The sequence below is a fragment of the Mauremys mutica genome, chromosome 4 (assembly GCF_020497125.1).
Source record: "Mauremys mutica isolate MM-2020 ecotype Southern chromosome 4, ASM2049712v1, whole genome shotgun sequence".
Classification (NCBI taxonomy): domain Eukaryota; kingdom Metazoa; phylum Chordata; order Testudines; family Geoemydidae; genus Mauremys; species Mauremys mutica.
The window spans coordinates 23842442-23869579 of NC_059075.1; the positions used below are offsets into that span (position 1 = coordinate 23842442).

The window sequence follows — 27138 nt, forward strand, 5'->3', positions numbered from 1 at the left end:
CCCTGGTTTATAAATCAACAGTATCAGCAGACATGTTAAGGGAACAGAAATTGGTTATATTACTTATAGTCCTGAATACTTTAAGATTCTGGTGAAGAATAATACCTTATGCCCTTCATATCTTTTCTTTTTGTTGATTCTATATGGTCGTTGGGTAGAAAACAATGCCATGTAGTTTCCATTTGTTTGAGCAACAAATGCAGGTTCTCTAGGGTGCAGAGTCAGACTCGGACAGGTATAACGCTCCTAAAAAATAGTTGAGAAGATTGACATTCCTATATTTTTTTGCTTGAAATACAGACTTGTTCAAATTAATCAGGCAGTCTTCTGTAGATCTAACACAGGGTAGGCAACCTATGGCACGCACGCTGAAGGCGGCACACGAGCTGATTTTCAGTGGCACTCACACTGCCTGGGTCCTGGCCACTAGTCTGGGGGGCTCTGCATTTTAATTTAATTTTAAATTAAGCTTCTTAAACATTTTTAAAACCTTATTTACTTTACATACAACAATAAAGATAAATTTACAAATGAGAAATGATGATGCATTACTAGCAAGTAGAAGATGGGACAACAGAAAAAAGATTGGGGGGTTGAGGGCCTGTCTACATGGAGATTTAGTGCATGACAAACCAGGGTGATAAACTACAGTGAGACAGCTTGCTGCGCACCAACTAGCCATGTGGACCCTCCTACCACACACTAAAAGTTCTGCAGTTCTGCACTATGGGACTTTCAGTGCGCAGTAACAAGATCCACGCAACCAGTTAGTGTATGGCAACCAGGCGCACTATAGATTTAAACTTGGTTTACCACACATTAAATCTCCACATAGACAAACCCTCGGTTAAGTAAAGAGTATTAGAGAGAGGAAACAAAAAGAAAGGTACTGGGAAAAAAGCGTAAACAATCTTGGGAAATAGTAAAACAGGATAGAACAGGCAGAAAGGATGTAGGAGTGAAAAATGAGACACCCCTTCCCTCCCTCCCCCCTCCCCCGTTTCCAGTCAAATTTTTGGGGAAAGTTTGATCAAAAAGGGTTCAGCTATTTTGCAGAAGAAGGTAAATTAAAAATAGATACCTTGGGCTATTTAATGTGTATTCATGAATAGTGAGATGATGTGTTTCTCATCTGCATTCTAGCATAGTAGTAAAGTCCAGACACTCATCTTAAAGGTTAGAAATTGAATATTACAAAACTAAGAGTACTTATTTCCCAAAATCCCTATCAATTTTTTGTTAGTGACATATTAAAAAGTGAAGTAACTGCCCCATTCAGTGATGCTCTATTTCCAAAAGAATTGTCTTGTTTAAACTGCTCAGTACACTGAACATGGTTGCTTTGCAGTTTGTTTATTCACTGAAGCATTTTCTTTCCAGAGCAAATGACTAACATGCTGTCAAACTGCATACCCAGGACGTGTGCTGCTCCAAAATAGAACAAAGACATAATTGTGGAAGTTAGAGATAAAAGTGTCTTACTAGATCATCCACTCCATCTTGTTGCCAGTACAGTTGTTTCCAGTAAAAAAGTAGAACTACCTGAACCCAATCCACTCATGCATTCTTTAACTTACATGAGCAATTAGGCTGGGATTTTCAAAGGAGCCTAAGGGAGCAAGGACTTACTCACTAAGTGTCCTGTGAAGCTGCCAGCCTTTCTTGACAATTCAGCATGTAAATGAATTAGTTGGTTGGACTGCTACATATTGCAAGGAATATTACACCTGTGTTTGCTAAAGTAATTTTTTTGCCAGCACCATTTTGCCTCTGCTATTATCCTTTGCTATGTATTTACATGCATATACCATGCTACTGCTCAAACATTTCATTGATAAAATCCTTCACCTGTGATCACCACAAATACATCACTTCTGCTGTCCTGGAAAAGGTACTGGAGAGGGAAACGTGATACTATAACAAACACTTTGGTACACAGTTGGCAGGACACTCTGACATTTCTACCTGTGTACCTGCCTAAACTTAGCTCAAATGTCAGTGAATAGGCAGTGAAATGGAAATACTTTTCCAAGGAGGGCACTCACAGTTCTCTAGATCACTTCACAATTATAGTTACGGAGAATAAGTAAGCGTTGCTAAAATAGAAAAATAGCTCTTGCGTTTTAGTAAGTAGCATTTTACACATCACAGTAACATTATAATGGCTTACTTCAAATCATACAGAAGTACTGTGATTTAATATAAGCTGCACTCATCCCTACTTGCAGCAAAATTGATCAATAACTCACAGCAGTTTAGGAAAAATCAAAAGCTTTTTACTCTGCTCACAATGTAATACACTACATCAGCATTCAAATGATAATAAGTGTTAACCCTACATGAAAAATCTGATTGGAAATTTTTGCAGCACTGTCGAAATCCCATGCAATGATTGTTCGGTCAGCTGAGTCCCGGCTTACTGCATCCGTGCTTGTAAGAAATTCTTTTCCTTCAGGAAGGAAGAGGACATCCAAGGTCTGTTGTACTGCTGCTTTGTAGACTTTTATCACCTATGAAACAAGAACACCCATTAAGTTGGGCTAGATTATATTTCACAATGTAAATGAGGTCATTTGAAGTGGTGACAAGTGTATTATCATAACAAATTCATGTATTTCATTAAAACAGTGGTCCCCAAACTGTAGGGCATGCCCCCATGGGGGAGAAGGCATTGAGGAATGTTTGTGGGGTACACAGTGGGGCCTGAGGCCTTCCCCCAGGAGGGGCAGGGTGGGAGCACCACCCAGCCCCACTCTGCCCCCAGCCATAACTCCACTTCGTCCCCCGCTCCACCGCTGGCCCAGCTCTGCCCTCATTCCCTCTCCACCCCCAGGCCAGCTCCACCTGTAGCCCCAACTCACCCCCATCCCCAATTCTGCCCCCAGCTCAGCCTTCAGCCCAACCACCTCTGTTGAGGAAGCCTTGGCTGTGCAATAATGGAAGGGAAGCGTGGACAGATTCCATTACTGGTAGTGGGGGGGCAGGACAGGAAAAGTTTGGGCACCATTGCATTAAAGCCACATAAGGCATATTTTTAACTATAGATAAATGATAATAGAGTAGCACACAAGTATTTTTAAATGATGCCGTATTACATCTATTTTATCAAAGAAGCATTGTTATAACATCATTTATTTAATAACACGCAATGGGAAATTAAACAATATATAAAAGGAAGTATTATGTCACTATTTTTTTCTTATAAACTTCTATCCAACACCTTAAGAAATTAATCTCTTTGTCATGGCAACAAGGATTCAGGGACGCTTGTTAGCACCACTTTATGCACCACTTCTAAATTAATGTTAAATTCCATATCGTTAGCTACTGCATCAAAGAGTATTCAGGAGCTGGAGCTGTGGAATCCAACACAAGTCCAGAGGGCCAGGAAAAAAAAGGATTGGGCGGAATGCCGCCCCTTAGAATCTGCCGCCCCAAGCACGAGCTTGCTTAGCTGGTGCCTGGAGCCGGCCCTGGCTGGCCCAACCACTCCCTCTTCTGAGAAGCAGCATCTGTGACTCCACCTACCAACTGCCATATATGGTAGCCAGGGAGCTGGCATGGAAGGAAACAGTGCCTTCCAAGGAACAGGTTGAACTGCTCCCCAAATAAGTGATTTCTGTGGCGACTGATGAGTCCTATGGAGGCAGTGAGGCTGACAGCTGTTAAGAGAAGGAAATAACCCATTGGGGTAAAAATACTCCGGGTCCCCTACTTCCACCCTTCTCCCTTTTGATTCCCTGGGACCAACTGTTGTGAAGGTCAGTCAGTCCAGTGCAGAGCCAGCATACATGGAAGTGAACAGCTCCCATGACCTTTAGTGCATCTTGACATAGGCCCATGATTTGATCTTTACAGTATTAAAAGAGGAATTATTCTCAACCCATTGGTGAGACATATACTGGTGTCCACCTCACACCAATAATACTGTGCATATATGTAGCTAAATTGTTTTAAATGTGTTTACATGTGCCCAAAGGCTGCTGCTGCTGCTATGAGAGTGTAAGGAATTTCTACACAAGGAAACATCATACACTGTGTGATCAGTGTACTATTTTGCACTGAAACCCACAGAAATAATGATTTAAAAAACCCAGTACAACATTACTATTTCCAGAGTTCCTGGATATGGTGCGTGAGACCTAATTTAAATGAAAATGGATTTATGAGGAACAAAGGGATACCTTTTTAATTGCTCTTGGGAACTTTATGTGCAACTCTGAGGGCAGTGCATTGAAGATTTACCCTAAGCCTTTAACCTCCACTAGTCTCATGCTACTGTTCCTTGCTCCTTCCTGAAAGGTATGTGGTAGGCTCTAGACGAATAGTCCCATTGCTTTGGAGCAAGACTTTCACCCAAAGGTCCTCAATCCAATAGCACAGCAGCGTGAAGACTACTTACTTCATAGCAATAAAGGAAATACCTGTATCTTTCAGAACTGCAGCAACTGAACTGAAAAGTAAAGTATATCTTAAAAAAAAATAATTGCAACACTGATTATGTTCTGTGAGGAAAGAAATATATCAAGAGCCATGCTATGCATCTGTGGGATATGGAATTGATTTTCCATTTACAGAAAGATTCTTTTTGCTCACTCCAAGACAAAATCTATATCAAAGAAGCCCAATAGTTAGTTGTTGTATAATTTTGTTAATCTTCAAATTTGTCAGCTTAGCTTGGCTATCTGGAAACAATTTCTGACAGTAATGACAATCAGTGGGATAGTTTGCGTACGAGGTAGTTAAGGCAAACTCATTACAGGTACTCCAATAGAAATGAGAAGCACAGTAAAGGTATCTAAAAACCTGTCTCCAGCTTCAGGGAAGGTTTATAGAGTCAGAAACTTACAAAAAACTTCATTACAATGCACTACACTCCTATATGCCACCTCTCTCTTGCTTTTTCATACCATTACAATGCACTGGTATGAAAAGCAAGAGAGGTGGTATATGGAATTAGCCATCAAGTGTGAAGCAGCTGGACTCTATGGTACCACAGGTTTGAATCCAGGCAGGGTCTCCTCAACTCCTTCTCCTTCTGGGGCTAAGTTGAACACTGTGGGTGGCTCTTTCATTGAGGTCTAGGTCTGCTCTTGTTGACCTTAAAGATATGTGGTACTGTTCACAAGGGTTTGCCCCTGTGTCTTTGCCCAAATTTTCCTCTTTCACTCTTGAACTGGTTGGCTGATTGAAATGAACAATATAAATATAAATGTATAATTTAAAAACTGAAAAACATAATATAATCCTTCATGCTAATACAAGGAGTTGGACTAGATGGCCATGGGGAGGCTCCTTCCAATCCTATCAGCTGTGAAAATCTGCTACGGCCCATTAACCATATTTATGGCTTATTAAAAACAATTTCAAAAACTACTATAGAATAATATTAAGGGGCTGACTCTCAAAACCATGGAAATTCAGAATGACGGATGGAATGGGTCTCAAAACAAAGGAAGTATCTTATTTCATTCTTAAGTAATCCCACTAAACCTCTGAGTTAAGGATACAGTTAGACATAAAACAACTAAAGCAACGAAATCCAGATTTTGAGTAAGATCCTTATCATCATCTTAACTTTGAATATTTTTGTAATAATAGACAGTGAAACTACTGCCCTGGCTGCTCAGAGAATGATGCCCCAATTGAAAATTTAGAATGACAGCAGTGACTCAACTGATTAGCCCCTGTATTGCTCCCAGACCGTGTAGGTCAACCAACACACATGCTCCATTTCCTTTGATATTGAACATCTAAAAACAAGGATTTTAAAATGTTCAAAAATAATGTGATGAGTATCAATCAAGTCCTCCAACTAAACCATCTCTGACCACATATTAAACAAACTAGTGAAAATCAAGTATACGTAGAATAAAACTGCCTCCATCTGAAAAACTATGAGACTGCTTGGATACTTGGCATCTCATTACATACGGATATGTGAGCAGTTACTCCAATTGTTCACATGCTTTGCCTGTCTCATCAGTTTGGAAATGTAATGCTTGCAATCAGTTGTAGACCCTTGCTCATGCAGGTAGTGCCCACACATTGTAATAAAATCAACAAGATGTAAGCCTGAAGTCTGCAAAATTTACATAATTTTCAGCAATCTGCTTGCCTTTTTAGATGGCAAAAAAGTAAATGTATTCCCTTCATACTTCAATTTCTAGGAATCTTGCACAATAGAAGAAGCAATTCGACTTTTTAAAGCCCAAAGTGATAATTGTATATATAGCCTTTGCTTTATAATTCTGTGAAAACTACATGGATAACTCTGTACAGTGTTACATAGGAAGGTAAACTGTTAGGAGTTAAAAAAATTTTTTTTCAGAACTCCTATATACTATAGTTGTCTTTTGAATGAGAAATGGTAAAACATAAGGAATCTCAAGGGCTAGCAGCAAAACTGAGAATGACTTAAACTAAAGGAAAATCATGTAACAAAAAAATCAAGAGGCTATTAATGCAAAAGGGGCGCTCTAATATCCAGATAGAACAGGAAATAGAAGAGATGGTTACCTAGCAACAAGAATCATTAAAAAGGAGTCAAATTCTAACCATAACAGTTGGAAAGATCAGAGGATGCAGATGCACAAAACAGAGACATGGAAGGAGAGAGGCTGCATGGAGAGACAAAGTCTAACTCAGTGCAGAAGGGGACAATGAATGAAAATCTTAAATAGCAATCCAAAGAGGCAGTTTTCTATATTTTTAAAAGTGTTTTAGGCTTAAACTCAAATACATTATTTGGATCCTCAGCAACACAATGTTTGTTTGAAGCCTTAGTAATGTACATATATACATATTTACACAGAACATAGGTACGGCATACTCCAGGGGTGCCACATGGAATTTTCTTTACATACATTTTGGGACTCGTACAGTAAGATAGCATCACTTTAATGATGAGAAAGGTCAAAAAGTGGGGAAATAATTAAATAATTATAATGGACATATTTAGAAATCAAGGCAAAAATTAGTTTACACCCCTATTAATTAATTGTTAAACAGTTTTTACATGTTCACTGGTGAATGTTAAAATTAGATGCACTTCTGTGTTGCTTAATGACAAATGCAGTTTGATATCTCCCGTTTTACATGGCTCTTCAAACTGGATTTGTGAAATCAAATCTCTTCCTATAGAGCTAACTTCTTCTCCAGCACTGTAATCTTGGATATCTTCTTCAGAAAAAAATAGAGCAACTGCCATGTTGCTTTTGTCTGTCAATTTATTCTTAAGTGTACACACATTTTCTATTTAACCCCTTTATCTTTTAACTTCTATTCTATATAAAATAATCCACAAAAATACTATACTGTGTATCAGCTATGATTGATCTATATATAACATACATAATGGAAAGCTATGAAAGGAAAGAGATGAAAAATTAAGCTATCTAACCATACCCTCTCTCTTCCCAGAGACACACACCTCACCACTAAAACAATCACGATAAACCATGTACCACATCCTTAACTGTGCCCTGCTAAAGTTGTCTGTGTTTCAGCTGCCTTTCCCCACACCCGCCACGCTACTGCTGCAAACAGACCAGATTTCCTCCTCCTCTTCACACTGTTCTGAAAAATCACACTCACTCATCTTTGGGAACAAATGCCAAGCACTAGCAAAATCTATTTCCCATGAACTCTATCACACTCCTGTAAACTCCCCCCAGTATGAAGTAGCTATTGAGGGGAAAAGATGATGACCCAGCTTCCCTCACTGGGGAACTGACCTCCAAAATTATGGGAAGCATCAAAGTCTTGGAGGGATACCTAGATATAGACACCAAGTTTTCTGAAAACCGTTGCCAAAAGGCTCTCCCCATGGTCCATGGTGCCTACCAGTCCAACCTGCCCCACAATTACACTATGACAGTTCATAAGAATCAGCTGGCACAAGCCTTGTGTGTGTACAGCCAAAAAAAATTCACATGCCCTACACCCGAGGCAGGAGGTAGTTGGCATAAGAGCAGGCTACATTCCTTTCCATCCGCTGGGAGCTTTCCTATGGCAGGGGAATTCTCAGTTGGCCAGTCAGGGCCAGATTTAACCATCTTAAATAGCTTGAACAATAGTGGCCAGAAAAGGGGGAGGCAATCTGGATTTACATCTCACTGAGCAACATGTTAGGGTACGTCTACACTACGGGATTATTCCGATTTTACATAAACCGGTTTAGTAAAACAGATTGTATAAAGTCGAGTGTACGCGGCCACACTAAGCACATTAATTCGGTGGTGTGTGTCCACGGTCCGAGGCTAGCGTCGATTTCTGGAGCGTTGCACTGTGGGTAGCTATTCCGTAGCTATCCCATAGTTCCCGCAGTCTCCCCCGCCCCTTGGAATTCTGGGTTGAGATCCCAGTGCCTGATGGGGCAAAAATCATTGTCGCGGGTGGTTCTGGGTAAATGTCATCAGTCACTCCTTCCTCTGGGAAAGCAATGGCAGACAATCATTTCGCGCACTTTTTCCCTGGATTGCCCTGGCAGACGCTATAGCATGGCAACCATGGAGCCTGTTTTGCCTCTTGTCACTGTCACCGTATGTGTACTAGATGCCGCTGACAGAGGCGATTCAGCAGCGCTACACAGCAGCATTCATTTGCTTTTGCATGATAGCAGAGATGGTTATCAGCCGTTCTGTACCGTCTGCTGCCATTGTAAATTGGCAATGAGATGACGGTTACCAGTCCTTCTGTACTGTACTGTCTGCTGCTGTCATAGGTGCCCCTGGCTGAGATCGGCCGGGGGCGCAAAAGACAAAAATGGGAATGACTCCCCGAGTCAATCCCTCCTTTATGGTATCTAAAAATAGAATCAGTCCTGCCTAGAGTATGGGGCAAGTGTACTAGAGAACCAGTGTATCAGAGAACCAGAGAGCACAGCCGCTCCGTGTCAGATCCCACAGAAATGATGAGCTGCATGCCATTCACAGGGGGTGCCCCTGCAACAACCCCACCTGTTGCTTCCCTCCTCCCCCAGCCTTCCTGGGCTACCGTTGCAGTGTCCCCCCATTTGTGTGATGAAGTAATAAAGAATGCAGAAATAAGAAACAGTGACTTGTTACTGAGATAAAATGAGGGGAAGGCAGCCTCCAGCTGCTATGATAGTCCAGACAGGACATTAAGCAGTGTGGGGGAGAGGAGCCCAGCATCCCACTGCTATGATAGTCCAGGCAGAACAGAATCTTTTCTTTACACATGAAGGGTGGGGGCTGATGGAGCTCAGCCCCCTGTTGCTATGATGAAGACAGTTACCAGCCGTTCTGTACCATCTACTGGGAATCAGTAGCACTCATGGGCTGATGATGAGGACGGATACCAGTCCTTCTGTACTGTACCATCTGCCACAAGGCTGATGATGACGATGGATATCAGTCATATTGTACCATCAGCCACCAAGGAGGGGGGGGGAGGATGCTGCAGTTCACTGCCGCAGCATCGCGTCTACCAGCAGCATTCAGTACACATAGGGTGACATTTAAAAGAGTCAAGAGACGATTTTTTTCCCTTTTCCTTCTGGGGGTGGGAGGGGGGGTTAATTGACAAGCTATGCCCTGAACCACCCCAGACTATGTGTTTGACCCTACAGGCATTGGGAGCTCAGCCAAGAATGCAAATGCTTTTCGGAGACTGCAGGAACTGTGGGATAGCTTGAGTCCTCAGTCCCCCCTTCCTCCCTCCATGAGCATCCATTTGATTCTTTGGCTTTCCGTTACGCTTGTCACGCAGCAGTGTGCTGAGTCCCTGCTGTGGCCTCTGTCTGGAGATTTTTTTAAAATGCTTTGGAATTTCGTCTTCTGTAACGGAGCTCTGATAGAACAGATTTGTCTGCCCATACAGCGATCACATCCGTATGGTCCATGCTGGAGCTCTTTTTGGATTTGGGACTGCATCGCCACCCATGCTGATCGGAGCTTCACGCTGGGCAAACAGGAAATGATATTCAAAAGTTCGCGGGGTTTTTCCTGTCTACCTGGCCACTGCATCCGAGTTCAGATTGCTGTCCAGAGCGGTCACAGTGGTGCACTGTGGGATACCGCCCGGAGGCCAATACCGTCGATTTGCAGCCACACTAACCCTAATCCGATATGATAATACTGATATTAGCGCTACTCCTCTCGTTGGGGAGGAGTACAGAAACCGGTTTAAAGAGCCCTTTATATCGATATAAAGGGCCTCTTAGTGTGGACGGGTGCGGCGTTAAATCGGTTTAACGCTCCTAAAATCGGTTTAAACGCATAGTGTAGACCAGGCCTTAGTGTCTCACATCAAAGTGATTTCGCTTACTAACACAGAGAAAGGACATTACCCTCTTCACCCAGATTAAAAAATATCAAGCCAAAAAGTGAAATTATGTAATATAGGATATAGTAATATATAAAATATGCATGTAATTTTTTATAATCTAGACTACAAAAACAAAAAATGTAATAAAAAGCTGCCTTTTTACTTTAAGAAGTTTAGTTCAATCACTAGAATGAATGAAGTAATATTTTGGTTTGTAATTGGGATCAAGGTATATATGCATTTCATTTTCACTTTACAAAGATCTTTTGAAAAAGTAAATAACTGCAATAATATTGCTATGAGAACTCATAATTAAACTTTTGTTCTAATTTAGAACATTAATTTATGACATGTTCAAGAATGCCAGTTTAAGCAAAATGTCTGTTAGCCTACCCTGCTATCTGTCATTTGTTAGTGAAAGCTTTTGCTGCTTTTCCATTTGCAGGTTTATTATACACAAGCTTTTGAAAACGTACAGTCCACTAGCACAGTCTCAACATATCCGGACAAAAGAGACCTGCTTTCAAAGATAGTCATAATGGCTTCTGACATCAACAAAATTCAACATAATAATGAAACTCCTTTAATAAGGCAGAGTTCAGGGCTGCAGGCGTTCTTCAGGAAGAGTAATTTAAGCAAATGAAAGAAGTTTCAGATAGATTCTAATGATATTGGTGATATGAATACTATTTAGTAAAGCTGAATTTAAGAGACTTATTTTTTGTATTGATGGTCCATAGGATTTCTTTGCATGAAGTATATGCAGTGTATGATATATAGTGATATTTGATTTTTTAAAAGCCCAAGCCTCAAGTAAAGTGAACTGCATGCCCCACACCTTGGCCCCAGAGTGGCCACCACACAGGTGCATTTCACATTCATTTCACATTCATACTCAGGATTTATGGAAGCGATGAGGAAGAAGAATGGTTCTGTGGTTAAGTCATTGTTCTTAGGAGAGATCTGGGTTCAAATCCTAGCACTACCACAACCTCCTTGTGTGGCCTTGGATGAGTCACTTAATGATTAATCTCTCTGTTCCTCAATTCCCCACTTGTAAAAAGGGAAATTGGTTTTTTCAACTCTTTGTTCTGTCCATTAAGACTGTAAACAGTTTGGGGCAATGACTGTCTTTTACTAAGTGTATGTATAGTGGCCAGCACAATGTGGTACTAATCTCAGTTGAGACTTCTAGATGCTACACTCATACAAACAAGAAACTGCATTTCAGCATAAAAGAACATTAATTTGCACAGTATGTGCGAGTTTGTGTCAAATTATTAAGTATAAATGAAATGTTACCTCCGCACATTTTAAATGATATATTCTCATAAAGTGAAATGTTTCATTTCAAACATATGCCATATCAACATTAAATTTTCTTGTGTTTTGTTGTGACTGAAAAATCCTATTTGCCTTATTAACCTTTCATCACATTTAAGACCAGAATGGAGCACTTTATAAGAGCAAATTAACTAATGATAAATCCATTTATGTTCCTGTTCTCAATCTAATTTTAATGGCAATTTTAATTACTGAAACAGATGGTAATGTCATGGACATAAAGGTCAAAAACTCTATAGCGCTATCTTCCACAAAAAATATGTTCCTTCGGGTTAGAATACTGTACCATAAACCCAGGATGGGTTTTCCTGTATGCCACTGAAGATGCATTATTTTCTCTTTTCTGTTCAAATCAGGCACTCTTTGCTACTGTTCTTAATTTTCTTCTGTTTTGAAAGACAAAATCTTGACTACTGAGGCATGTTAAAAATGTGCAGATGTTGATAAAATGTTGAATGCTTAAGCTGACATTCACAGTGAAATGTTTATAGGTTACAGAGACAAAGAAAAAATGGACAAACTTCAAGTTGGTTGAGACACTATAAAGATCCTGAAATGGCATGTTTTAAGCATTTTCTTTGGAAAGAATAATGAAACTGGTGGAGAAAGAATATTTTTATTTCCCTGTTTGATGCATTACAGAATGCTGTAACCTTTGGAGGATCCATTAAGCAACATTTCATTATGCATTTTTACAAGTTATATCTTAAGGTGTTAATAACCAAGGGCTTGTCTACACAAGGAGTTATTCAGGAACAGCTCCATATGTAGACAAGCCCTAAGATTCTGATCCTGCAAGCTACTCCACCATATTTGCCCTCCCTATTCCTAATAAACAGTTCAGTGCTGTGCATGCATCTTTTGTACCCAATACAGACATGTATTTTCATATGCAGAAAGGATCACTGTGTACATTAAGACACTTATACATAAATACTATTATGGATTAGCAAATGCCCCTGCTCCATCTTCCTTTGAAGATCTTACCCATAGAATCAATAAGGATTTATGTCACTGAAAGAGGAATAATCTTTGTTTTTTCTCCACAAAGTATCACATAAATAAAAGTAAGTACAAACATCTCCACCAGTTTATACAGGCTCCTAACTACACACTTCTTAAAATGAATATGGTTCATCATAAAGCAATTGTACTAGAATGTTTCCAAGGAAACTGCACTGCATTTGCACATTATAAATTTATTAGCTTTTAACAGTCCTTTAATGAGATTCAAACACTGAGAACTGTAATAACAATATGCTATGAATAATCTCTCTCTCTTGCACATATAGCTATAGAAGATGTGACTTAAGCTTCAAAAGTGTAACTATGCATTATTTTATAGAAGCAAAGACTAAAGAAATGGAAAAGAAAAGATCTATTGTTATTCCATCCATTCCCGTGCAAATGCAGAATTGTTCCCATTGTTCCATAGATTTTCTAGTATTGTGTTCAGTCTAGTTTTAAAAGTCCCAAACATTACTGCTTTCGCCATCTCTCTAGGGACACTATTCTACAGCCTAGAACATTTCACTATGAGAAAGAGTTTTTTGGTTACATATTTCAGCCTAAATATTCTCTCTGAATTTCATCCCATTAATGCTAGTTATGCTCCTATATACTGTAAGAAAATGAGAATATATTCATTATAAATGCAGGGCTAGATTATGACTAGTGCTTATGTAACCATGCAGGGAACAGGGCCGGCTCCAGACCCCAGCGCACCAAGCAGGCGTGTGGGGCGGCATTGTCCTGGCAGGGCGGCATTTGGCTCCGGCGGACCTTCCCCCCGGGACGAGCGGACCTGCCGCAGGCATGACTGCGGAGGGTCCCCTCTTCCCGCGGCTGCGCTTGAGCTTCCGCAGGCATGACTGCGGCAGGTGCGCTGGTCCCGCGGCTCGGACGGAGCTCCCGCAGGCATGCCTGCGGATGCTCCACCGGAGCCGCGGGACCATGGGACGGTCCGCAGATACTTCTGCCCCGGCCGCGGGACCGGGGAAGGGCGGCGCTCGGGGCAGAAGTGTCCTGCTCGGGGCGGCGGAATTTCTAGAGCCGCCCCTGGCAGGGAAGCAGGCAGGGCCGGTGCAAGGATGTTTCGCACCCTAGGCGAAACTTCCACCTTGCGCCCTCCCCCCCCACACCCCCGCCCTGAGGCACACCCCCGCCGCGGCAGCTCCCCCCCCGCCCTGAGGCGCCCCCGCCCCGTGGCAGCTCCCCACCCCCCCACCCTCTGCCCTAAGGCACCCCCCCCACCCCAGCTCATCCCTGCTCCACGCATGAACACGAGCACCCCGAGCACGCCATGGCTGCTTCACTTCTCCCGCCTCCCAGGCTTGCGGCGCCAATCAGCTTAGGCGCCGCAAGCCTGGGAAGTGGGAGAAGTGAAGCAGCCATGGCGTGCTCGGGGAGGAGGCGGGGCAGGGGTGACCTGGGGTGAGCTGGGGCGGGGCGTTCCCCTGCATGCCGCCCCCCCCTTACTTGCTGTCCCCACACTCCCCTGCCCCAGCTCCCTCCGCCTAAATGCCGTCGGTGACCGGGGTGGCCGAAGATCCGGCCGTCGCGGTCGCTGCCGAAGGAAATGGCGCCCCCCCAAATCCTAGCACTCTAGGCGACCACCTAGGTGGCCTAAATGGTTGCACCAGCTCTGGAAGCAGGACTGATGAAGGATTCCACCTTTTGGCTGGAGTTGTGGAAGCATGAACACTGTATACCAGATACCACCCAGTTACTCCCAGAGGAATGTAAGTAGACAGAGCCAAGGCACTAACCCACATGCACAGGCTAGATGTACGTTAAGGCAGCGTATAGAGTACAGACACTCCACTCCACCTAGCATGGGTATAAAGAGCAGTTCAGATGTGAAGCATGGCTTAGGCAAGTAGAGCAAAGTGATGCCATAACCTTTAAGGTATGTTCCCTAAATGGCTCTCTACACGCCCCAAGCAGTGCCTTCCACATTTACACTGCTATTTTTAGCAGTGTAGTGTCCCCACTGCTTCCCTGCTGCTGGAGCCGTTCCTCTCTGCCCCGTCCTGCCCATCCCCACCAGAGCCTTTCACCGCAATGCATAGCTACATACCACAGTGTAAATTCAGGCTGCTTTTCATTGCAGTGTGTTGCTACATGTACCTTACATGCCACTGAGGGTTGCCCGGGGGGCAGGGCAAGTGGGGCAATTTGTCCCAGGCCCTGGGCCCCACAGAGAATATAGTATTCTATAAGTATTGCAACATGTTTTATGGAAGGGGCCCCCGAAATTGCTTTGCCCCGGGCCCCCTGAATCCTCTGGGCAGCCCTGATGCCGCCACAAGTGTGGACAATAGGGTTGCCAACTCTGACTGAAGCTGTTCTGGGAGATTTTTTTTTCCTAACATGCTTTCAATAGTCACCGGGAGATGGATGCTGATTCTGGGAGACTCCAGGCCAATCCTGGAGGATTGGCAACCCTAGTGGACAAGGGACACACTAGGCAGCAGAGTTGGATGGCAGCATTAGGAGAAAAATATGCTACACCTTTTGAATGAATGTAACAAATTCTTCCACCTCCTATGGAGCCAGGGAGCTCTGAAAGGAACTTGACTTTCTGACCCCTGGGATGGTGCACTGATGCACCATTGTAATTAGGGAGCCAATGCAAGCTATCCCACAATTGTTAAGTTATTCAATAGACTTATTAACTATAGCAGGCTTCTCACAAATTCACTGAATTTCAGTTTGCTTAAGAGAACTTCAGAATTCTTATAAATGTGCCACTGTGACGCTTCCCATAGTACCCTGGGTTGTGAGGTACCTCACTATCACTTCCCTTAGCATAAGGAAGCCTTGTCTGTGTCTGCCATGGGTCAACTTCCCAACTCCTCCGGCCATGGGCAACAGAAGCCTACGCAGGCCTCGCTCTCTCTCTCTACAGGCTAGTGATCGGCACACTCCAACCCCTGAGCCCTCAGCTCAGTCTGACAGTTCCCAATGGCTGGTCTCTTCAGATACGTAGAAACTTCAGCTCAGTTGAAAGTAGCGTTAGTTGAAAGTAGTATTACAGCTCTAGTCTTGTTCTGATATTATCACTGTGTTCCCTCAGGACCCTAAAAGAAAAAGATTTAACCCAGCTGTGAGAAGTCTGCTGTTGAAAATAAAAGGGGCCCTTGGAGCCGAGCCAAAATATCCAGGTCTCACTCCCTTATTCTATCCAGGTGTTTCCTGCCTGTGAAATGGATCAGTGATGACGCCAAGTTTTAGTCAGTGTAAATAGATGGACCACTGAACATTGAGTATGCTTCCTGCAAGGAGATGGGGCAATCCAACTGGCATGTGAGTTGGGCTTCTTGAATCACCTTTTCATAGCCAAGTAAAGAAACAGAATGCCTAGTGGTTTTATATTTTAAACTCTCTTTGAATTACTGTGTGTTTGGGGGTGGGACATTTCTGGCCTTTCTGTTCTGGCAGCTTCAGCTCTGAGGTCTTTGCAAAGCTCCTGTGGGGCCTGTGACATGCTAGCCCCAAAAGGGTTAGTCTGGCTTAGAAGTAACCGGATAGGCCACACCTGAAAGAGGATTAGGCTGCTGATTTGAGGGTCCTGAGCTGGAACCTGGAATAATGGGCAGGCCTGGGTTCCCCTATTAGTCTCTGGGGAAGTGGCGCAATCTAGGCAGTGAATTGGAAGACTGCCTGAGACAGTTTGAACGGAAAGACTCTGATACCCCAGGAAGGGAAAAACTATAGTGACCTGGCTGGAGGGCCAAGCAATGAAGAGGGAGTGTCCCACTCCTAAGTCAGGACGAGAAGGCACTGCAACTCCTGGAGTGTGAGATGGGTCTCACCATGAAAGAGAGACAGAAAGGGGTGTCAGACCAGGCAGAGCTATTCCCCAGACAGAGCCACAAGGAGGTATCCCAGAAGTGAGCAGAGAACCCCATGACTGGGCCTTTTCGTTCAGTGTGGTGTAGTCTCCTTGGCTGACAAAACACAGCTCTGTGTTCCTTCTGACATGGCAGCTCATTTTAAAAATTTCATTTTGAAATGTTCTAGTCTCCATGTGAAGTCTTTACACGCTCTCCGATGGTTTCATAACCTTATTTAATCAGCCCGTTATACAGCAATATAAAGTCATTTGAATAATCGGTTCTACATAGACAAAGCTTGCTTCAACACCAGCAGAATGAAATAGCTGTATACTAAATCTCTAACTCTGCATTAGTACCCCTTTGTTCTTTCTTCACTATATGAGCTTAGATAACTAGCTTGTGCACTTCTGAGGTGAGTGTGTGTATATACTTTACCATTAATCAAGCCGTTAAAGCTGCTGCCTACAATCATGCAGTTCTCTATGAAACACTGGTTGGCTTTACGGTGAAGATTTCCACTTTATGTTGGCTTTAAAACATATTAACTAAAGGCCAGATTTTGCCAACCTTACTCATGTTGAGTAGTACCTTATTCTACACTCAAAATCAATAGGATGTCTTGTGGAGAAAGGCACTACTCAGCATACACAAGAGCAGCAAAATCTGTCCTTCAGTGTTTCATATGGTTTTTGATATAGCATAGATTTGACATTTTTGTTTCTAGTTAGCCAACTTGCTATCTATTGCTCCAGGTTTCAGTGTGTGAAAGACTGCACCAAACCTCCCACTATATATCACTACTTCTAAGACTTAAAATTCCTCTTTTGGTATATATTAATTCTTGGACAATTAATTAATAATAAATCATATTTACAGCTATTCTCACAAAAAACAATCCCTTTGTCACATTTATTATACACCTATTTAGCTAAGATTTTCCTCATAAATTGCTCTTCTTTTAACACCCCCCACTGTCACTATTCTTCCTGTAATATGTTCCCAGAGCTCAACACAAAATTCCAGGTGCAGGAGTCAGATACATTTCAGGTTGTGTAAAGAACATTCAAAATATGATGGTTATTTGGCCCTGGAAATGTAAGTTTAAGACGTGCAAATGGAAAAGCCAGCACATTAAACACAAACAGTACGCTCTGAAGAATGACCACTGAAACTGAGCTTCCAATGTATAATATGTGTATTCTAGAGTCAGATTACACATACTACAGTGGCATAGCTGCAGTTACAATGCTGTAGCGCTGTAGTGTAGACACTTACTACAGCAACAGAAGATGTGTTTCTGTCACTGTAGTAAAACTACCTCTCTGAGAGGCAGTGGCTAGATTGACAGAAGAATTCTTCTCGGAAAGACTATCGGGGATGTAATGAAGGAAACATTTAAAAAAAAATAATTTCTTCATCCACACATATGAATATGATCATAAGAATACAAGACAGAAAAGAAAATGAGAGTATGCTTACTGTCTCAAATGAATAATAAAGAAGCTAATATATGTGAAAAGGAATCTGAATTGAAATATCAAATGTTATGGGGCAGGATGCATTAAATATTAATAATTAATGTCTAATCAACACATTGTTTTATGGCAAACTGACACTTTGAAAAGTAACTGGAGGCTTTGCAACAATGATACTTATATTTGTATTTATTAGACATTAGATATTATGCTACAAGTGGAAGCTCATAGCTAAGGCTACAATTTAGTCATGGGTTCTTTAGTAAAAGTCATGGACAGGTCACAGACAGCCCTGTTGGAGGGGGCAGGAGCCAGTGGCACCAGCTGCCGGAAGCCACCAAGCAATGGCTACTCCGGCCACCCCCAGGGCCGCCCATCTGCCGTTGCTCCTGCTGCCCCAGGACCGCGTCTCAGGCATTCCCTGGAGCCAGCCGCACTGGCCACTGTTCAGCTGGTCCCCGGGGCCAGCTGCCCAAAACCGCCCAAGCACCAGTGTGGCTGGCTGTGGAGCCGCCCAAGCGGCTGGCTGCGGAGCTGCTCCAGCAGTGGCAAGTGTGGCTGTCCCTGGGGCCAGCTGCTTGGGAGGCCCTGGGGTCAGCCACACTGGCCGCTGCAGAAGTCATGGAGGTTGCGGAAAGTCACGGAATCCGTGACTTCCGCAATCTCAATGACAGACACAAAGCCCTATTCATTGTCAATCAAAAACACAGAACTCGTCCCTGATTTTTCCTCTTTCAGACTGCTCAGGCAGATAACAGTCTCTGATGGCACCATTCAGTTGTGACTATCCACACATCACCCAGTACATACATTCTTCCCTAATTCAAAACACTACATTTTAAAATCAATAGGAAAGAGAAGAAACTATGATGGTCCACTTTGAAACTATTGCATGGATAGGACTGTAAACTACAGATTGCTGGTTTTTCATCAATAACAATAAACATAAAGATTAGTTTTTAAAACAAACATTCCAACAGGAAGCTCAATATCCATTTCCGACCCATGCCACTCCTTACACTTTCAACACTGATTAACTGCTGCATGTTCCAAGTTAAAATTAGATATTTTTAACAAATTGCTTATTCGGGTGGTTTCCTGACTGAAGAACTTCCACACATATCTAATTATGTCTCAGAGAACAAAGCGGCCGATCATATCTGAAAACGGTGCCTATTAGGAGCAGGTGTAGACAAGTTCCTTTGTCCCGGTGTGCCTCTGAGCCCAAAACCTGAACACTAATTTTTAAAATGCCTTACAACAGTTAATTTCCCTTTTTACAATAAACTAATCATTTCTGGGAACTGGATTACTGCCTGTTAACATGGTGGGAGAGGAGTAGTATCTCTTAATTACAGTCAGACTACTAAAAAAAGGTGTGCACAAAATCTCTCACAATTATTATGATTTACCTTGGGATCAGTCTATGAAGATTACCAATCCTTAGTTCTTCATTGTTCCACATATTACTTAAAATAGCTTCTAAACATGAAACTCTAGTTCCGGGAAGGAAAAAATATGGTCAACTAATGACACAGAAATACATCATTCAGCTATTGTGAACTTCACAGTATCCTGTACTGTGGGCTGTAAAATGTGCTGCCTGTTAAGAGATCAGACATTAAGTGTGACCAAAGGACTTCAGAACTTGTACTTAGAAACATCACAGTGGGAATATTCTCAGCCTCCAAGGAAAAGCTTATACCTGTACTGCAATGCTCTTGAGCACTCTTGGGTTGTAAGGTGGAATTCAAATGAGAACAAGCAGTGGTCCAGGTGCCCATGAACACCTTCTGACCCCACTTGATGATGTCTCACACTTTGAGTCCGCGTATGGAAGAGTTAAAAGAGCCCAATTGGTTGGGTAGGTAGTGAAAACATAAATATTGCCTGAATCCTACAACAGAGACATCAGAATATAAATTTCAAATGACAGAAAAACTCAACTATTGTTCTGGTAGTAATTTACGGTGGATAATTAAAAATAAATTTGAGAGAGAGAGAGAGTTCCAGTTATCCCCTCCCCCTCCAAAACAAAGTCCTATTAGCTATCCATACTCCCCACCCTTCAGAATGCATCTATATCAGACAAGTTAAAACAATCTGGCGAACAAGAAATGAATCAGATATCTGTTACCTTACAATTCCTTATATCCCAGGCTTTAACTTCTGGGCTGAATCCTCCACAAATAAAAATATTAGGGTCAGAAAGATGAAACTTCAGTGTGCTGATTCTAAATTCATTTTTGCTGCTAAATACCTGTGTCCCTAAAATACAAAAAAAAAAAAAAAAGAACAGGGTTAAAATTTGAACATGAATAATACTTTCATTAAACAGAATACTGAATTTTTATGTAGCAAATAAATATTAAAATAAAATGTAGTTGCCAAAAGTCAATATGTAAATAGTAGCATAAACACATGGGATTGTAAAAAATCTGGAATTGAATTAACTTTATTCCATGTAGGTGAAATTCATCCTACTCCTGGCCTGCTACGCCATTTGCTGGGCAGTGCCCTTGCACAGACAAGAACAGGGCAGAATGGATATGCAGAGAGACTTCTGGGTCACTTGCACACTGTGGATGGGGGTTCCACAATGGTCCCAGATAGGATGGCATGCAGGAGTTACATATGCAGATACCACGGATGGGTATGCTTGTGCAGAGGAGCTGTGCTTCTTATTCTAGCAGCTAGTAAAGGGGCTGCATTGAAACCCTGTGGGGCCTGCATGTATGCTGCAGGGAGTGGAATTCCATCTGGTCAGCCACATACCTTTCCTCTTTTTTTTATTTAAATTTAATTTAATAATTGGAGATATATCAATCTCCTAGAGCTGGAAGGGACCTTGAAAGGTCATTGAGTCCAGCCCCCTGCCTTCACTAGCAGGACCAATTTTTGCCCCAGATCCCTAAGTGGCCCCCTCAAGGATTGAACTCACAACCCTGGGTTTAGCAGGCCAATGCTCAAACCACTGAGCTATCCCTCCCCCTTGAATTTTGCTTGCTTGGATTTTGTGGAGGAGGGGTGAATTTTGCCTTTACAGCAGAAAATAATTTGCATACCCTCATTCTAAGGCAATATCAGTTCCCATGGATACCGTGTTCTCTAAATTTAATTGTGTATGGTAATCTTCAAAGGATCCTGTGGCTTAATAGTAATTGTCTTGCAAACAGCACTTCCAAATTATATAATTCATACATTAATACCACAGGAAATTCAGCTACATGAATGTGTAGGTATTATCTCCAGTTCATTGCTGTTATACTTATCAAATTCATTATAATGTACATTCACTGCAATACTATTCTAAAATAGCAACATATCCTAAGATAAATGCATTTAAGTTTTCACAATTTCAAATTTTATATTCTATTGTATTACACATGGTATCTGCATTCAGCAATATATAACAACCACATACATCGAGAATATATTAGATGGTGTGCACTAACATAAGAACACAAGAATGGCCATAATGGGTCAGAACTATGGTCCATTCAGCCCAGCATCCTGTCCTCTGATAGTGCCTGGTATTAGATACTTCAGAAGGAATGAACACAACAGGGCAATTATCAAGTGATCCATCTACTGCTGTCCAGTCCCAGCTACTGGCAGTCAGAGGTTTAGGGACACTCAGAGAGTGAGGTTTTGTCCCTGACCATCTTGGCTAATAGGTTCATGGAGGATAGGTTGGCTATCTAATTCTTTTTTGAACCCAGGTGTACTTTTGGTCTTCACAACATCTCCTGGCAATGAGTTCCACAGGTTGATTCTGCATTATATAAAGAAGTTTCATTGAGTGACCCCTGGAACTTGTGTTACATGAAGGAATAAATAACACTTCCTTATTCACTTTCTCCACACCATTCACGATTTTGTAGACCTCTATCATATCCCCCCCCCCTTAGCTGTCTCTCTTTCTAAGCTGAACAGTCCCAGTCTTTTTACTCTCTCCTCATATGGAACCTGTTCCATATCCCCAATGATTTTTGTTGCCCTTCTCTGTACTTTTTCTTATTCTAATATATCTTTTTTGAGATGGGGTGACCAGAACTTCACCCAGTATTCAAGGTGTGGGCATACCATGGATTTATATACTGACATTATGGTATTTTCCATCCTCTTATCTATCCCTTTTCTAATGATTCCAAACATTCTGGTAGCTTTTTTGATCGCCGCTGCTCATTGAGCAGATGTTTCCATGATGACAAGATCTCTTTCTTGACCAGTAACAACTAATTTAGACCCCATCATTGTGTATGTACAGTTGGGTTTATGTTCTCCAATGTGCATTACTTTGCATTTATGAACAGTGAATTTCATCTGCCATTTTGTTGCGCAGTCACCCAGTTTTGTGAGATCCCTTTGTAACTCTTCATAGTCAACTTTGGCTTTAACTATATTGAGTAGTTTTGTATTGTCTGTAAACTTTGCCATTTCACTGTTTTCACACTTTTCCAGATCACTGAGTAAGTCAAGGGCCCCTGTTCACCTTAAAATACGATGAGGGCACCTTAAAAATGTGCATCTCACCAGCTGTACAGCAAATCAGACTTTCAGACCAATTATCTTTAATAATGTACAATTTTTTGTTCTATAAAAAATCATAATGTGAACACTTCTTTGCTATTAGGTTGAAAGGAAAAATGTAATAAAATTTCACACTACCGTACTTTCTTCACTCTGGAGCTGATCTGGCTGGTTTTGACATAGGAATTGATCCTGACTCCCTGACTGGATTAGCCAATCTTACATGGTAAGGAGGTTTTACAAGAAGCCATTCTGAGTCACTTTCTCAAAAAGAATGAGATTTCATTATGCATGCTCACTCAGAGCCAGAGCAGAAAAGCAGAAAAAACCAAAACAATACAAAACAAAATATGCTGCTCCCTGCTGCTTATTGTTGCTTATTGTTGCCTGACAGATTGTCAACCCAAAATTTTAAGGGCTCCTGTAAACACTGACAGGGAAAGCATCCATCCAACAAAGGTCTTTAAAAATAAAGAAAGAAAGAATTGGGGGTTAGCAGGCCAGCAGTCCTTCCTTCCAAAGTTGCATGCCACCCCTTGTGGCTTTCTCTCCTGGAAACTTGCAACTTCCCCAAGGACAGGAGAAGGAAGAGAGGAGATACTCATAAGTAAGGAGGACAATGGTAGTACCAACGTAACAAGAGATTACTCTCATCTAGGCCACCATCTCCATCTAATAGCTGCTACATCCCTCAGCTTGACCTTCTGCCTTCGAAGGATCTTGATTAGTATGGGATCTTGATTGCAGAACCTTCCAACACGTGGGAAGCAAAATGGCTAGCTAACAACTCTGGTTAAATGTGCTGAATAACAGTGGATCATTGTTACCATAACAAATACACAATGATTTAATAATCAGATATCTAAAATGTTGTCAGATATAAACGACAAAACAAATTATTAGACAACAAAAAAAAAAGGAAAATAAGAAATTTATCTCAAGTGGTTAAAAAGTGGGAAAAGTTGAATATGAACTTTTTTGTTAAACAAGAAGAGGAAGCCTGCAAAATATTCACTTTTTAAATATATTTTTAAAACAAGAAACTAAATAAACAAAAAAAGTGTGGGGGGGTATTTAATTCTGGTCCATTTTATATGCAATTTTGTGTACTTTTTGCATAAATACAATAGGCAACTTAACTTTTGTTTTTGGAACATTTAACTCTAATTTTAAGAATAGGTTTTCCATTTGTGGTCAGTTATTTTATGACCTCTAGCAACATCTTGTTAATTATATTTTAGAAGACTATGAAAATATAAAAAGAAGATATATAATATTACAATGAAGGTTTCACATCTCATACCCCAAAAGAGCAACTTCAGGGGGGGAAAAGATATATAGTTCATTTCCATTCTTCCCAAGTCCAACTTTTATTAATAAAATAATACACTACTTATATGGAGAAAAGTGGTCTTTTGTTAAACTAAATGCAGAAGGGTTTTTTTAATCTCCTTTGTTGATCCCTAACAAAGATATTTTATCATTTGTTTCTTAGCTGAACTGAGACACAATTTCTGGTAATGTTCTCTTCCACAGAGAAAACCTACATTCTTCTTTGAGCATTGGCCTGCTAAACCCAGGGTTGTGAGTTCAATCCTTGAGAGGGCCATTATAGGGATCTGGGGCAAAAATCTGTCTGGGGATTGGTCCTGCTTTGAGCAGGGGGTTGGACTCTAAGTTGTGCTGAGTTAAGCCTGGTCTACACTAGGCGTTTAAATCGGTTTTAGGAGCGTAAAACCGATTTAACGCCACAACCGTCCACACTAGGAGGCACCTTATATCGATTTTAATGGCTCTTTAAATCGGTTTCTGTACTCCTCCCCGACGAGAGGAGTAGCGCTAATATCGGGATTAACATATCGGAATAGGGTTAGTGTGGCCGCAAATCGACGGTATTGGCCTCCGCACGGTATCCCACAGTGCACCACTGTGACCGCTCTGGACAGCATTCTGAACTCGGATGCACTGGCTAGGTAGACAGGAAAAGCCCCGCGAACTTTTGAAATTCATTTCCTGCTTCCCCAGCGTGGAGAGCTCATCAGCACAGGTGACCACACACAGCTCATCAGCACAGGTAACCATGCAGTCTCCTGAGAATCGAAAAAGAGCCCCAGCATGGACTGCACGGGAGGTACTGGATCTGATCGCTATATGGGGAGAGGATTCAGTGCTAACAGAACTGCGTTCCAAAAGACTAAATGAAAAAGTATTTGAAAGAATTTCTAAGGCTATGACGGATAAAGGCCACAGGAGGGACTCAGTGCAGTGCAGAGTGAAAGTTAAGGAGCTCAGACAAGCCTACCAGACAACCAAAGAAGCAAACGGAAGGTCCGGGGCAGGTCGAAAAACATGCCGCTTCTATGCTGAGCTGCATGCAATTTTAGGGGGCTGCGCCACAAGTACCCCACCCCTGATCGTGGATTCCGAGTGGGGGTTGTAATCTCTGCCATGGCTGAGGATTATGCAGACGGGGAAGATGAAGATGAAGAAGAGGAGGAAGACCTAGCAGAGAGCACACAGCACTCCGTGAGCCCCAGCAGCCAGGAGCTTTTTATCACCCTGACGGAATTACCCTCCTCCCAGCCCTCACAATCAACTATCCCAGACAATGACGCCATGGAAGGGACCTCTGGTGAGTGTACCTTTGCAAATAGCAAACATTGTTTTTTAAGCAAGCCTTTTTTAATGAATGATTTGCCCTGAGGACTTGGGATGCATTCGCAGACAGTATAGTTACTTAGAAAAGTTTGTTAACATGTCCGGGGATTGAGAGGAAATCCTCCAGGGACATCTCGATGAAGCGCTCCTGTAGGTACTCCAGAAGCCTTTGCAGAAGGTTTCTGGGCAAGGCAGCCTTGTTCCGCCCACCATGGTAGGACACTTTACCACGCCATGCATGTAGCAAGTAATCAGGTATCATTGCGTGGCAAAGCATAGCAGCGTATGGTCCTGGTGACTGCTGGCATTCAAGAAGCATCCGCTCTTTATCTTGTTCTGTTATCCTCAGCAAAGTGATATTGTTCAGGATAACCTGGTTAAAAATCAGGAATTTAAGTAAGGGTGGTGGCCATTTTTCTACTGGGTTCGTGGACTGCAGCAGCTTAAAAAAAAACCTTTCCTGCACGTAGCAAAGCAGCGGGAGGGGAGGAGTGAAATGCCGATGATCTTTTTTGTGTTTGGTCACCGGCGATCTTCCCCAAGCTACCAGCCACGCAGTGGGTGGGGGGGTGGGAAGGTTGTTGATTAGCAGGGAGCTAGCGTGATATTAGCCATGCGTTGGGGGGGAGGGGTAAATCACTACAGAAGCCGAAAGACAGTGGCTTACCATGGCCGCATGCAAGCTGAATTCTGATGCCCGGACCTGTGTCTGTGAGATCTGTAACTCCAGAGCTGCAAGCACTCACTATTAAGATGAAAAATGCGACCTTGTAGGGAAATCACATGTGCTAGGTGAATAGTGCTGTTCACTGTGAAAGAGTATAACCATTGTTCTGTAAAATGTATCTTTCTAAATATTTCTCTCCCTCATGCAGCTGCAAATTTTTCAAGCGTCCCTCCTCCATCCCAAAGGCTAGCACAGATAAGGCGGAGGAAAAAGAAGACGCGAGATGAGATGTTCTCGGATATTATGGAAGTTACACGCAATGAAAGAGCTCATCTGAATGAGTGGAAGGACGTGGTATCAAATTACAGGAAAGAGGCCAGTGAACGTGAGGACAGGAGGGATGAACGTGAGGACAGGAGGGACAACCGAGATGAGAGGTGGCGTCAGGAAGACCGGCAGGAAAATCAGCGGTGGCGGCAGGAAGATCAGCAGTGGCGGGATGCAACTCTGGGGCTGCTGCGTGATCAAACTGACATGCTCCGGCGTCTTGTGGAGCTTCAGGAACGGCAGCAGGATCACAGAGTGCCACTGCAGCCCCTGTATAACCACCCTCAACCCTCACCATGTTCCACATCCTCCTCACCCAGACGTGTAAGAACGCGTGGGGGGAGGCTCCGTGCACCCGCCCACTCCACCCCCGTGGACAGCCCAACCAGAAGGATGTCGTTACTGTGAATTTTTTTAATGGCCTTCTCCATCCCTCCTATCCTCCTCCCAAACCACACCCTTACTTCTCTCCCTCTTTTTATAATGAATCAATAAAGAATTCATGCTTTTTAAATGAGAGTGACTTTATTTGCATAAGTAAGCTGTACTCGAAGGGGGAGGGGGAGTTGCTTACAGGGACTGAGTCAATCAAGGGGGCTGGGTGTTCATCAACAAACACAGCAGTCACACTGTACCCTGGCCATTGATGAAGCTCGTTTTCAAAGCTTCTCTGATGCGCACCGCTTCCTGGTGTGCTCTTCTAATCTCCCTGGTGTCTGGCTGCGCGTAATCAGCGGCCAGGTGATTTGCCTCAGCCTCCCACCCCGCCATAAAGGTCTCCCCCTTACTCTCACAGAGATTGTGGAGAATACAGCAAGCAGCAATAACATAGGGGACATTGGTTTGGCTGAGGTCTGAGCGAGTCAGTAATGTCCGCCAGCACGCCTTTAAACGGCCAAATGCACATTCCACCACCATTCTGCACTTGCTCAACCTGTAATTGAACAGATCCTGACCACTGTCCAGGCTGCCTGTGTATGGCTTCATGAGCCATGGCATCAAG

General features: G+C 42.6%; 1 protein-coding gene across 2 annotated transcripts in view; it reads right to left on the bottom strand.

The window, feature by feature from the left end:
• The window catches only part of WDR25 (WD repeat domain 25), a 135413-nt gene that overhangs the window by 36740 nt on the left and 71535 nt on the right, over nt 1-27138 (bottom strand). For both annotated transcript variants that reach the window (XM_045012816.1, XM_045012815.1), the window contains 3 exons: nt 20088-20218; nt 2340-2510; nt 106-246 (listed from right to left, as the gene is read on the bottom strand). In XM_045012816.1, coding sequence (XP_044868751.1) covers nt 106-246; nt 2340-2510; nt 20088-20218 — 443 coding nt within the window. The remainder of the gene's footprint in view (nt 1-105; nt 247-2339; nt 2511-20087; nt 20219-27138) is intronic.